At 34.9% G+C, this 14,021-nt stretch overlaps 1 protein-coding gene across 1 annotated transcript in view; it reads left to right on the plus strand.

Annotated features, from left to right (window-relative positions):
* RFX6 (regulatory factor X6) overlaps window positions 1–13,242 on the plus strand; it is a gene marked incomplete at both ends in the record, with an annotated part of 50,800 nt that extends 37,558 nt beyond the window's left edge. Inside the window, 9 exons of the mRNA XM_081295440.1 lie at window positions 1,941–2,100; window positions 2,985–3,129; window positions 3,787–3,896; window positions 4,964–5,081; window positions 6,743–6,865; window positions 7,514–7,720; window positions 8,837–9,349; window positions 10,055–10,267; window positions 13,067–13,242. Coding sequence (XP_081151566.1) covers window positions 1,941–2,100; window positions 2,985–3,129; window positions 3,787–3,896; window positions 4,964–5,081; window positions 6,743–6,865; window positions 7,514–7,720; window positions 8,837–9,349; window positions 10,055–10,267; window positions 13,067–13,242 — 1,765 coding nt within the window. The remainder of the gene's footprint in view (window positions 1–1,940; window positions 2,101–2,984; window positions 3,130–3,786; window positions 3,897–4,963; window positions 5,082–6,742; window positions 6,866–7,513; window positions 7,721–8,836; window positions 9,350–10,054; window positions 10,268–13,066) is intronic.
* Window positions 13,243–14,021: the final 779 nt, after the last annotated feature.

A 14,021-nucleotide genomic window follows, 5' to 3' on the forward strand; every position in this document is an offset into this window, starting at 1 on the left:
AAATCAGGAGGCCGACATAATAAAATCATTACCTTCTTTTAACAAAGAAATAAGATCTCAAACAGTTTATTGAAATGATACCTGAAGATTTTTCACAAAGCTTTTCCAATGTGTGAACAAGAGGAACTAGAAAAAAAAAACAGCCTTTTTTCCCCTTGAAAACAAATCTAATGAAATAAGGAAAATTATTTTAATATTGGGAGAAGACAAATTTATTTAGGGATGGACATATCTGGTCCTCAAATTTTGATTTATCTTTTTCTCTGGATTGTTTGATTTGTTTATGTAATAAATTATATTGATCTGGTTCCTAGTCATTTAATTATCTATTATAGTCTTTAAACATCTAAACTGTACTCTGCTTTATGTATGTATTTATTTATTTGTTGGTATTGTGGATTGAACTCTAATCTGTGCTCTCTGTCAGATATATCTAGCATTTCTGGGTCATAGCAGGATATCTGTGCTAACTTAGTGGCAGGCATCTGATCACAAGACTGTTTCAAATAGTAATAATAGCTGACTGGTAGTAAATACAACATAGGCTTTGAGACTACATAAATCATTTAATTCTTATAACAAATATGAGCTGTTCATTGTTGAGAAGAAAAACATACATAAATGCATATTAAAGCTTCAAACTTACCCTATTCTTGATGTCTGAGATTATTGTCTCACAGACATTCTTCAAGGTATATCTAGAAATATACACCTTTTTACAAATAGAACCATGGTACTCATACTACAGTGGTACAATTTAAGAACATTTCCATTTCAATAGATGGAGATCAACATTATCTTTTCGAGTGGTATCATAAATTTCCAGCATCAGAGAACACTGTACTTTAACCAATTTATTATCTTTGAATAATTGGATTTTTTTCTTTACACACAATGTGTCATCTAACTCTGAAGTACTGTATGTTCCCAAAATTCTCAAATGAGGAACCTGGGAGCAGAAAGAAGTTAATTTATCTTCCCAGAGTAAAAAGCAAAACCTCGATTTTGACTCCAAACCCTACCTACTCTTTTTCTGTATCATGTCACTGATCCTCAAAACATGTACCATCCCAAATATATTTACATTTGTTGAGATAAGATATGAAGTTTTTAGACTGATTTTTAATATCTTATAATATCTCTATAGTCAATATTAAAAGTTTTCTAGATTGGGCCTAAAATTAGTCTGCTTTTGGTAATTCATTATCAAAATTATATTTGGATTATAGAAGTATGTTACTAATACTTAGTAATAACAGATATTTAGTAATAACAGATATCCTGCTATTACTAAAATCAATATTAAATGCACAAAATGTTGTTATGATCCTAATGTGATGTCTCTCAATAAGCTAAGATATATAAAACATCAAGCTTATACTTACATTTTCCCAGGGATATAGTTTATAGAAAATGATTAAACTGTGAGCTAATGTTAATAGTAAAGCATTAGCCGAGTGTGGTGGCACACGCCTGTAATCCCAGCAGCTGAGGAGGTTGAGGCAGGAGGATGGAGAGTTCAAAGCCAGTCTCAGCAATCATGAGACCCTGACTCTGAATAAAATGCAAAATAGACCTGGGGGTGTGGCTCAGTGGTCAAATGCTTGAGTTCAATCCCTGGTATCCCCCTTTATCCCCCCCCCAAAAAGCATTAATTATTAGGTATTCCCTGAATTCCAGAGTTTAACCTGGGCATTTTCCATGAATTATTTCATATAATCCTCACAATAATCCTGTGACCAGATGCTGTTCTTATTCCTATTTAACAAACAAGGAACTTGAGAAAATTGAATATTTTGATCAAGATGATAAATGGCAAACCCAGGCTGAGGCTGTCTCACTTCAAATTCATGCTTTTATATAAAACTAATATAAAACACCCTTAATGCTTTTTTCTTTTTTAAAAACAATGTAGCTTTAACACATAGTTTTCTTTTTAGCTTACTAGCAGATATAAGAAATTTTGCTAAAAATTGGGAACAGTGGGTTGTTTCATCCTTGGAAAACTTGCCAGAAGCCCTAACTGACAAGAAAATACCCATTGTGCGAAGATTTGTATCTTCTCTGAAGCGACAAACATCGTTTTTACATCTTGCTCAGGTAGGTGGGTAAGTTTAGTGTTGAGTAACCAAATAAAAAATGAATCTTTTGATCAGAGAAGATAGAGGAACTTTCATAGACTAAAGGAAACTAAACAGATAGCATGCAAAATGCAGTATGTAATTCTAGAGTCAATATCAGAGCTAAAAAGGATGTTAATGGGAAAATGTTGAAATTTGAATTCCTGCCATAGTTGAGTTAATACTATTGTGCCAATGAAATATTGATATTGGTAATGTACCATGCTTATGCCACAGAAAAAAGCTGAATGGAGGGTATGTGAAAGTCTGCACTATCTTTGCAACTTTTCTGTGACTTAAAATTATTTTAAAATCAAAAGTTAAAAAAACACATGCAAACAAAACATGAAATACTTATCGTGTGAATCCAATGGATACAAGTTAAGGTTGTAAGGAATGAGAAATCTGATATTGTGAAAATCACACATGCAACACACTTTAAACTGCTACTAATTATGGTTCTTTTAGATAAGAGAAGAACAGACATAATTCTTAAATTAGGAATACCATGTATTATTAAATAAGTTTTACTGCCCCAAATGATTACTTACTTTCTAAAGGTTTTTAGTCCCCTAAATTTTAAAAGACTAGCTGGAAATAGTTTCATAAAAGAAAAGTAACATTTTAATACCCTTACTGTGTGACAAATGGGCAAATTAAATAAATAAATAAATTTTAAATTTAAAAATAAATTTTCAAATCTTTAACAGAGATGATCATAAGTCACAGCTATTGCTTTGAATTTTAAGATGAAAAATAATTTATGCATGATTCTTTTCCCTCAAGGATTTTTTTTGTTGAAGATAAAACTTTAGATAGATGATAAATGATATAGTATAATATCTTTTTACTTTTTCTGTGCAGATTGCAAGACCAGCTCTCTTTGACCAGCATGTTGTGAATTCTATGATATCTGATATTGAAAAGGTTGACTTGAATAGTATTGGATCTCAGGCCCTTCTTACCATTTCTGGTAGCGCAGACACTGAATCTGATATCTATAGTGAACGTAAGTCCATTTTCTTTATAAAGAACAAGGTTTCTGAACTTTGGCCCTATTGGCATTGTGGAGGAATGTGCTGTGCGTTGTAGGATGTTGTAGGAGCATTCCTGGCCTCACACCACTAGACACCAGTGGCAGCATCCCCTAGTTATGACAACCAAAAACATCATATTTGCCAAATGGCTCTTGGCTGCAAGGTGAAATCTGAGAAGCTCTCTTTATAAACAAGTTTTTAACTTCTAAAGAATCAAGGATCTTCAGAAAGAAGGAAATTAATTATCTTGACTTGGTTATTTCACTAGCTTTCAACTAATCTGTTCCATATAATAAAAACACCAAGTTAAAAATGAATATTTAACAATATTAATTTTCTTATTCTCTAGTATCTGAATATATCTATACATATATACATATATAACACATAAACCTGTATTTGAATGATATTAAGGTAGACATACTTATTAAAATTAAAGTATAGAGTACTAGGCATTTTTTGTCACTGTTCTTAGGCTATTGAATAAGTTCTCTTCATGCATTTCACTTAATCTGTCTTTCCCTTTTGTGGCATAAAATTATTAATGATTTGTAAATTCTAGGTTTTCTCTTGGGTTCAAAGTAGATGTAATGTTCTTCTTTCTTCCCTTTTCTTTTTTGACATGGCAGAAGACTCTGTCATTGTGTTCCAAGAACTGAAGGATCTCCTTAAGAAGAATGCCACTGTGGAGGCTTTTATTGAATGGTTGGATACAGTAGTAGAACAGAGAGTTATTAAGGTACTTTATTTTTTAAAAAAAAATTTTTTAGTTGTCTCTGTCCCTTTATTTTATTTATTTTACACATGCTAGGCAAGTGCTCTACCACTGAGCTACAACTTCAGCACTCTTAAGATACTTTTTAATAACAGATTTGAGAAAATAATTTTTTTGTTAAGAATAAATGCTAAATTGGATATAATTTCTTGACTTTTTTTTAAAGGTGGAATACTGTATAAAAAATGTTTTGGGGGAAATTCTGAAGCTCTACAAATAAGGCAGCCCAAATATCTAAATTAGGAAGATACCAGATTTGAAAGCCCTGGGCCTGGGTTTAATATTGTTTCTCCTTTCCCAACCAAGAGCAATATTCCTTCCCTGTCAGTCAAGAAAGTTACACTTGAGTAACTTCATTAGTAAAAGATAAACTCAGAAACTGGAAAGATATAGTCCTTTTTTTAAAAAGCAAGTTTTCAAAAATGCTGAAAGAAAATATTCTTTTCAATATTACCTTTTTGTAATACTAAATTTTAAAAGCTCAGTATTTTTTGTTTTCTATTTGTCTTGTTCATTTTTTTTTCTGTTAACCTTCAAGCCATCCATCATGAAGCAAGGCAATAAGAACAAATATATCCATCACTAGTTGGGGTGAGCTATTCATATCAAGAAAACCAGTTATAGTCTGGGGACGTTTTTTCATTCTGGAAGGAAAACAGATTTTCATTCAAGACCTGAGAAGTCTGTTAATCATTCACGGAAATATATAACTCCCTTTCACACTTTATATTATGTTCTTTTAAACTCTCTATCAGAAAATTAAAAGATAAAAACATTTTGTAAAGTATCTCATTTTGTTGTCTAATTCTATTGAGAAACAATGTTATTTAGAGTATACTTTTTAACCCTTAAAATGGAAGCAAAGACAGGCCAAAATTAAAATCCCTGGACAGGTCATGTTATTTGATGAAACAAAGAACATGCCATGCCATCTGTCCATTTAGACAGTGTATCTACCTTGATCTAACATACGATACATGGAATGATGAAATGACAGATTTTGTGGTTTCATTTTGTTTCTTTTCTTTTAGACCAGCAAACAAAATGGAAGATCATTAAAGAAGAGGGCCCAGGACTTTTTGCTGAAGTGGAGCTTTCTTGGTGCTCGAGTCATGCATAATCTCACCTTGAACAATGCGTCCAGTTTTGGTATCCTATGTGCCTTATAAAAGCCTTACATGAGTTATACCATTCATCCCCAGTCACATCTGCTGTCTATTTTTAAGTCTATTACCACATCACTTCTCAAACACTGTCTGAATATCAGCTAGTAAAAAATAGTAGTTATAACAATATATCTCTTTTGAACTTAAAATGATGTAGAGCTAATAAAATCTATTGTTTGAAAAATTTAAATGTCACTAAAATAAAACTGTAAATGGAAAACTAGTAATGCAAATGCATTGATATAGAAGTAAATAACACTTGGAAATTTTATTCAATAAAAGAAAGTTTATTAACTATTATAAAAAAAAAAGAAAAAGAAAATGGTAGTTATGAGCTTGGTTGTAGAGTCAGACTTCATGTTGGGTTAAATCCTACACTTTCTCTCCAGCTGTGGCTTTACCTAAGCCAGGCTGCTCACTGAAGAAGGTGCAGAATACTCGTTTCCTAAGAACTATGTAGATGCTTTAGTAAGATGATGTATACAAAAACAAGTTGCTAAACTCAGTAGATACTTAATGAACAGCAGCCATTATCATTAAATCACACTGGTACTTGGATAATTGTCTTTGTTAAACCAACAAACAATAACTGACATTATTTTCAAGATAGTGCTCATTTTAATATGGCCATTTTTTTTTTTTACTTCTGTTTTCCTGGCATCTGTATAGTTGTATTTCAGGAATGGAAGAGCAACACTCTATTACATTTATGAACTCCCTTTCTTGATCTCAATGACTTATAAAATAAATTAGATCAAATTAGCTTTTTCAAAAATTGGCTACTCTCTTTTTTCTAAAATTTCTGAGATTCCCATTGTATAGTTACAATGCTAAAGTTATGGACAGTAACTCTGTGTTTAGTAGTTGCTGATTTCAAGATATCTTCACATTATCAAATAGATTGCAATTAACTAAGTTTTAAAATTTAACATCCAATGCAATTAAATCAAACCAGCAAACTTGTGCTGAAGGATGAAAAAAATACACTGTGTCTATTATTAAAAATAAACTTGCTTATATTTTAGATTTCTTAAAATATATAAGATTGAAACCTGATCTTATTATGATAAAAAGACTTGTTGGGAAATCTGTCGAATAGCTAAAAAGACATTTAAAATTTTCCAGTACATCTTTCATGTGAAAATTACTTTTTTTTTCAAACCAAATAATATTTGCTTCAAGCTAGAAAGACATCTTTTCTTGATACTTTTCTCAGACCATTCTGGCCATTGTCTGATTATTCAGTACAAAGTAAACAGAAATAGAGCAGAGTAGAGCTCATTCTCCTCAGGTTAAACCTTATCACACTCCAGTGTGTGCCCTCTTAAAGCATAAAGCATGTCTCACTTTCATCCGTATTTTCCTTTGATGTAATTAGTGGCCAAAGAGCTGGCAGGACAGTATACACAGTGAGCTAGGCAGGCGGTACACAGAAAGATTAGAGACCCAAGTTAAGCATGTTGGTCTTTGCAGGTCATTTAAAGTCCAACAAGTATTTGTTTATTTCAGTTGCTCCTTGTAAAGTGTGGTGAGATGGTCACAAAGATAACTTCACTTTTCTTTCTCTTTCCCTCTCTCTCCTCGGTCCCTCTTTCTTCTTTCCACCTCACCATGTGCTCTCCCCTCTTCCCATTCATAACCAAGGTTCTTTCCATTTGATCCGAATGCTTCTCGATGAATACATTCTCCTGGCCATGGAGACCCAGTTTAATAATGACAAAGAGCAGGAGTTACAGAATTTATTGGACAAGTATATGAAGAATTCAGGTACTATAAATAAATAGTATGATTTTTATGTTTCTTTGTTTAAACTTAAGTTGAAAAATTTGCTTGTGTACAAGTTAAGTGGGTTCATAATAGTCTCAGAGTTTTTTTTCCAAACATGCCACTACTAACATCAGATACTAACATGAACAGAATGCTGTTTCTCTTCCATTTATACATAGATTAGTCAACGTTTTTTCATTGGAAACTTTGAAGATAACAAAATTGACATTCTTAACTTCTGAAAAGTTCAATGAAGCTGGAGAAGTGACTGTAGTTCAAAAAATAACTGTAATTCAAGATAACCCATGTAGTATATTTCACATATAAGTAAGCTCTTCAGGAATTTAGAGAAAGAAGGAAACACATCTATTTGAGATGTGAAAATTTTCATCTTGAAGACTTCAGAGTAGACTATTTGGTGTCTCTCAGTATACATGTACACCCACAAATAACCAGCTAATAAAACCCAGCACCACACTGCCAAGAACAAAGGTCTACCCATCTTATTTCCCACAGAAAACTTGGCTTATGAATTTCCAGATTAATTACTTTACCTGTGAAACATTCTCAGTGTCTTTTATTTGCTGGCTTATCAACTAGGAATATGGGAATGATTGAAGCTTCCTCACTTTAAAAAACTCTTTCCAGATGCAAGCAAAGCTGCCTTCACTGCCTCGCCAAGCTCATGCTTTCTGGCCAATCGGAATAAAGGAAGCTCTGTTTCCAGTGACACTGTGAAGAATGAAAGCCATGTGGACACAGCCTGCCTTCCTCTGCCATCCAGTCACCCTGGAGCCCTGCCCCCTGCTCTTCACCCCTTCCCTGCTGGGAACACAGATAATATGCCACTCACAGGTACCCTTGGAGCAACAATGAGAACCACCTGGACTTCCACGTGTCTCAGAGGAACTTATTCCTTTACTTTCCTTAAAACTCCTAACCTCTAGGGATTCCAAGAATAAAAAGGGTTTCCTTAATTGGTTTGCAATATTTTATAGGATTTCAAATATTTTAGTTAAAATTTTGTGTAATTTTTTAGTGTTTTTGTATTTAAAGCAATTACCATTCACATTTTAACTAATGCTATTATTAACATGAGTATCATATTTGGGTGGTTGGTAAGTTATATTAGAAATATGAATAGTCCTCTTCTTTTAGTGGGAGGAAAAACTAGATTAGGTAACCATAAAATCCTTAAGATGCTTTAAAGATCAAAAAAGGGAACACTTATTTGTTTTGGGTTTTTGGTGAGATTTCTCTTCCATTAAAAAGTAGATTTGGTCATTCTAGGATAATTATTATAATAATTTTGCCCTTAGGTCTAGGGTCCACTTTGTGTCAAAGACTGTTCAATGGCTTGGACTAACTACTTGGAATATTTTAAATGTGTCTATTGCCTTGTGCCTTTTTTGAAACCTTTTTATGTACATTAATTCATTGGATATGCAGAATTTTGAACCTGTAAGGGCCTTATCCTTCAGTGGTCTAATTCCCACCCATGGAAAATCAAAGGCGCAGGGAGTTGTTGCCATTCATAAACCACATGGCTCATCAGATGTTTTAAATTGATGGCTTTGAAGCCATGCCATTTTGACATTAGTGCATTTTTCTTTCACCCCAAACCATTTCACATTCAGCTTGCTTTTAATTATGGAGAAATTTGAGCATCTGACTCCCTTGCCCTTTGCAAGTGTGAGTACTAAATATCTTCATATCTATAGGAATACAAAGCCATCCCAGACTCTCTCTGGGAGACTCATTCTGGCTGTAACGTATACCTGCATTGTGAAGATGTGCGTATATTTTTAATTTGCATTTTCATGCTCTCCATTCTAGTTATTTTTGGAGGGTAGGAATGAACCAAGTTGGGGGGAGAAAGTCATGCTAATATATTTACAAATATTTCTTAGAGATACAAGCCCATATACTTTAATATGCCACTAAATGAATGCTCTGGTAATTCCTTTCCAGGTCAAATGGAGCTTTCACAGGGTACTGGACATTTGATGACACCACCTATTTCTCCAGCCATGGCCAGTCGAGGAAGTGTCATTAACCAAGGGCCAATGGCAGGGAGACCCCCAAGTGTGGGCCCAGTACTCTCAGTTGCATCACATTGCTCAACATACCCAGAGACCATTTATCCTACTCTCTCTCAAAACAACCATGACTTTTATGGGGCCAACTCTAACTATCAGACTGTGTTTAGGGCACAGCCCCACCCCACACCAGGACTCTATCCTCATCGTACTGAGCATAGTCGATGTGTGGCCTGGACTGAACAGCAGCTTTCTAGAGACTTTTTCAGTGGCAGCTGCACTGGGTCTCCATATAATTCTCGGCCACCTTCCAGCTATGGACCATCCTCACATGCCCAAGATTCACATAGTATGCAGTTTTTAAATACAGGAACCTTCAATTTCCTGAACAACACAGGGGCTGCCAGCTGCCAAGGAGCAACATTGCCTTCTAATTCACCTAACGGTATGAATTTTTAAAAGAATTTTCCTGGCTTTTGAGTAGACTGTGAGTCAACATCAGCCATTGGGTTTCTGCCAAGTAGTATGTCAGCTCATGTAAGACTTCTAAAGACCACGGAGTCTTAGACATCTAGGGTGATATGTTCACAAAGAAGATTATTCCCTATTTTTTGTGGCTTTATTGAAGTTGTACACATTTCTTTAAAAATGCCACACATTATGAAAAAAGACCTTATGTCAAGCTACATACATGAAACCAACCTTAACAGGCAGGGAAAAGAATGTTCTTTCCTTTGAAAGTATTTTTAATGGAGAATGTTCTTCAAAAGAACTAAAAGCAGATTTAAGACTGAGACCAAAACTGTTAGGCCAATAAAATCTTGAAGGGCGCTATAAAGACCTGTGGATGCCTTCAGCCACCAAAATTGGCTTTGTGTAGTCAGACCTTATTAATTTGGATAAGTAAATTATAACAAAAGTGCAGTCTATGTCTCAAAGTTATAATGTGATAAGTCCTCTTTGAAAAAAAGCACAAACCTAGCATAGTAAACCATATCCATATAAGCACAAATCCAAGTCTATAGTAAACAGATGTAATATTTATAGTTTGATATCTTTAAGGCTCTGCCCAATTGCCTTGTGGCTTTTTCCTTCCTGGACTGTTCTTTGTAATAAGCTAATAGCACATTCTCAACACTTTCTCTTCTAGGCTACTACGGAAGCAATATAAACTACCCAGAGTCTCATAGGCTCGGGTCAATGGTGAATCAACATGTTTCTGTCATCAGCAGCATCCGCTCACTCCCTCCATACAGTGATATCCATGACCCACTTAACATTTTAGATGACAGCAGTAGAAAGCAGACCAGTTCGTTCTATGCAGATTCATCATCTCCAGCTGCGTGTCGGACTCCAGTAGTAGGTAAGTTACTTTAGTAGTTCTTGAAAATGTTTTTTAAAAAGTGGCTTTTAAATGGGGCTTACCTCAAATATGCAGCATCACTTAGTAGAAACTGTTGAGGTGAACTGGGCATGTACCTTTCTGCTGCCAGTTTGTTACTTTGGATCTGAAGTTGCATCTTTGTATCTGAATATACTGTTAGTAACAATTTTCTAGGTCTCATTCCACATATCACTGCTGTGAGATCTACTGCTGGGTCTATTTTTCTTTCCAAAAGGTCGGCATCTTTTATGAATGCAAAAAATCAATATAACCTGTCAAGTGCAGTTTAAAAGACAGTAAGTTTTAGGAGGACTCTGATGATGTCTTTTGCATTATTGTCTCTTGATTACTGTTGGACTCTTGTCTCTTTTAGGTCCCATAATAGCCATGACTACCTGAAACCACTCTGAAACTTTTTTTTTAAGTTGTAAAGGGTCATAATACATTTATTTTATTTATTTATTTTTATGTGATGCTGAGGATCAAACCCAGTGCCTCACACATTCTAGGCAAGTGCTCTACCACTGAGTTACAACCCCAGCCCCAGACCCAAATTTTAAAAATGGTGTCCTATTAAGGAGTTACTAGAATTTTCTCAATTTTGTACCAAATGAAATTAAGCATCTCTATAAAATGTTTCTATTTAACTTAATTTAATTTACTATTTAAATAAAAATGTGGAAATTTGTGACTTGCCTTGTAGAACCCTAGCTGCTTCTTCCAACCCATTTTCTATTACTGAGCCCCACTTATGAAGAAATTCATCAGCTTGTACTAGATGTATCACCAGCACTTCTTCAACTTTCTGCCACATAGTAGGAATTCAATAAATCTGTGAGTGAAGAAGGAGGAAAAACTAAATCTATTGACTAGAGGTGTAGCTCAATAGCACATGTAGCATGTACAAGGCTCTGGGTTCAATCCTTAATACCAAAAGCAAACATAAAACAAAAATTGAAATTTATACATATATTTTGTCTAATTAATTAGTATGTTATCACTGAAAACATATATTTTTAAACTAAATATATAAATTAGTTTCTGAAATTACTAATGAGGTATCACAGGGTAAGTATATATTCAACCAGTATCAATCAGAGTGTTAATATTTATATCAGATGGTTGAAATCATCCAGTGGAATTGATTTTAGACTAGCATAAGTAAAGGGCATTGGCACCCAAGCAGAGAAAAAGGGAAAATGAGATAAATTCCATCTCTCCTCACTCAGTGTACTTTTCTAATAATTCAGTAGGAAGCACTTCTTCCCTTCCTGTGACTGTCACAAATGCTCCCTGAGCAAAGTCTGAGAACCCATCTCCTGCTATCTGTAAATAGTCATTGCTTCTAGGTTACTCTAATGAAGCAGAAAATTCCACTTCAGGAAGTTTCCTCACCATGAGACTGAAACGTGCCACGTTGCCATTGCTACTATTAGTTGTGTTTACCTGTAGAGATAATGGACACTTTGATGGAACACAGGTTGGGAGCAGGGTAGATTCCAAGCTGAAGTTGTCAGAGCTGGCTTTCGAGTAGATTGCAAAGTGGGTTTGAAAAGAGGGAGCAGTGTAAGTAAGTAAATGCTATAGGGGTAATCGGGGCCCACAATAGGCTTCCTTAATTGTATAGCCTGGTTCTTAGTTGTCATGAATGTGTCATCTCACAGTGAGAAGGCAGCGACCATACCTGAGGGAAATGCAGAGCTGGAGAGGAAGTTAGTGAGCTGTTTTTAGAATGGTCCATTTGTCAGAGTCCATTCTAGGCTTGAGGATATGGGGGTGATTAGGCCATAGTTCCTGCCTAGAGGAAGTTTAAAACATTCTAGGATGGGGAAAGTAAGGCAATGGATATGTGAACACAGGACTTAAAATGATAAATTCAGGTTCCCTGAGATCCATTAAATAGGGCAACATGGCAGGTGGTAACAGAGAAGCTGCTCAGGTAGGATGATTGGGATAGGAATCCTGAGGCAGAAACATTTAAATTGAAGTAGGGTGATAAGAAAGCAATGACATGAAGATCTGATGGTTGAGTTTGAGGAAGGAGGAACAGCAATTGCAGGGTCTCTGAAACTGGAACACAACTGACAATTTCAATGGACAGAGAGAAAGCCTGTGTGGGTTGAGCATAGTAAAGAAGGGAAAAAGGAACAAAACAAATCAAAAAGCATGGATTTGCCTATGAAGAGTTTTATGAACCAGGGCCAACAGCTGGAATTTTCTTCCAAGAGTATGAGCAACCATTATACCATTTGAAAAGAAAGAATATGGTTTTGCTTTACATTTTAGCAAGATCGTTGCAGTTGTTCTCTGGAGGATGAGAGAATGAGGCAAAGGCAAAAGTCATGAGAACAGTTAGGAGGCAAGCCGTATCAGTCCAGGGAAGAGAAGGTAGTGGTTTGAACTGCAACTGAGGAACTAGAGTAGGGGATAAGGGAAAATGAGATAAATTCCATCTCTCCTCACTCAGTATACTTTTCTAGTAATTCAGGAACTAGAGTAGGGGATATATTTTGTGGTAGGACTTAAGATGATATTGAGTTTCCTTTGTGAAATACTTACCAAAAAAACCAACAATTTCTGGGAAAGTAGCCAATTGAAAAAAAAATAGAATAAAAGATGATTGCCCTGGCAAATTATATACACTCAAATTTCGAACAGGTAGGTGTACACTAAATGCAAAAATAAATACAGAAGCTGAGTTTAAAGAGAGTATCACTGGCAGAGAAAAGAAAATGTCAATTGGTTTTCAATTGGTGATTATATTTTCCTCCTTTACAGCTTCCAGCTTGCAAACCCCAATTCCTTCTTCTTCATCCCAGTGTATGTATGGAACTTCCAATCAGTATCCAGCGCAAGAAACCTTGGACTCCCATGGAGCAAGCAGTAGAGAAATGGTGTCCTCTTTGCCACCCATCAACACTGTGTTTATGGGAACAGCAGCTGGAGGCACTTAAATTGACAATGTTGGGTGGGGGTGAAACTAAAAATCTCTACTGTGCAGATATCATTATTCACTCAGTCTACAATGAGAATAAACAAAATGGAGCAGGCAGTGACTGGACACTGTTTTTCAAGTCACTGGTATATGGATAACTCCAAAGTGATTGGATATTCTTGCATAGTTTGCCTTACACACAAATAGTTTTAAATGTGATCTCATTATTAATCATAGTTTCCAACATTATTAAATGAAACCAGTGGAGAATTGAACATTCAAACATTTCAACTATGAAGATTTACTAGTTTACTTTCTAATTTATTGAGAATCTTTATGCTCCTTCATTTTTGGTTTCTAAAAAGGAGAAAAGTATATTTAATGCCTTTACAATACCTTTAATTTATTAGGATCTCAGAATCATTGTTTACTATTCCCTTATTTGACAAACAGTCAAATATATATGTTCTACCTCCTAAGGAAATGTTTACTACATCAAGACTTAATTCAATTCAGCCTCGACCAAAGTCGCTTGACCTTCAATTCCTCTTCATTAGTGATGATTTCTGTTACATAGCAGTATTCCAATTATATGTAACTGAATAGAGATGATAAATTACTTACTCTTCTTTTCAAGAAGACAAGAAATAAAAGAAATAATGGATGGAAACATTTTTAAAGGCTTGATTGCTGTCAGGGCTGGTACCATTTTTGAAGGATGCTGGAGATTTGCAGGAAGAGCTGCTTTGGATATCAAATGAAAGAGTGAAATGGGTTGATTGAGACACTATAATTTAA

The sequence above is a fragment of the Spermophilus citellus genome, assembly GCF_964194105.1.
Source record: "Spermophilus citellus genome assembly, chromosome: 5".
Classification (NCBI taxonomy): domain Eukaryota; kingdom Metazoa; phylum Chordata; class Mammalia; order Rodentia; family Sciuridae; genus Spermophilus; species Spermophilus citellus.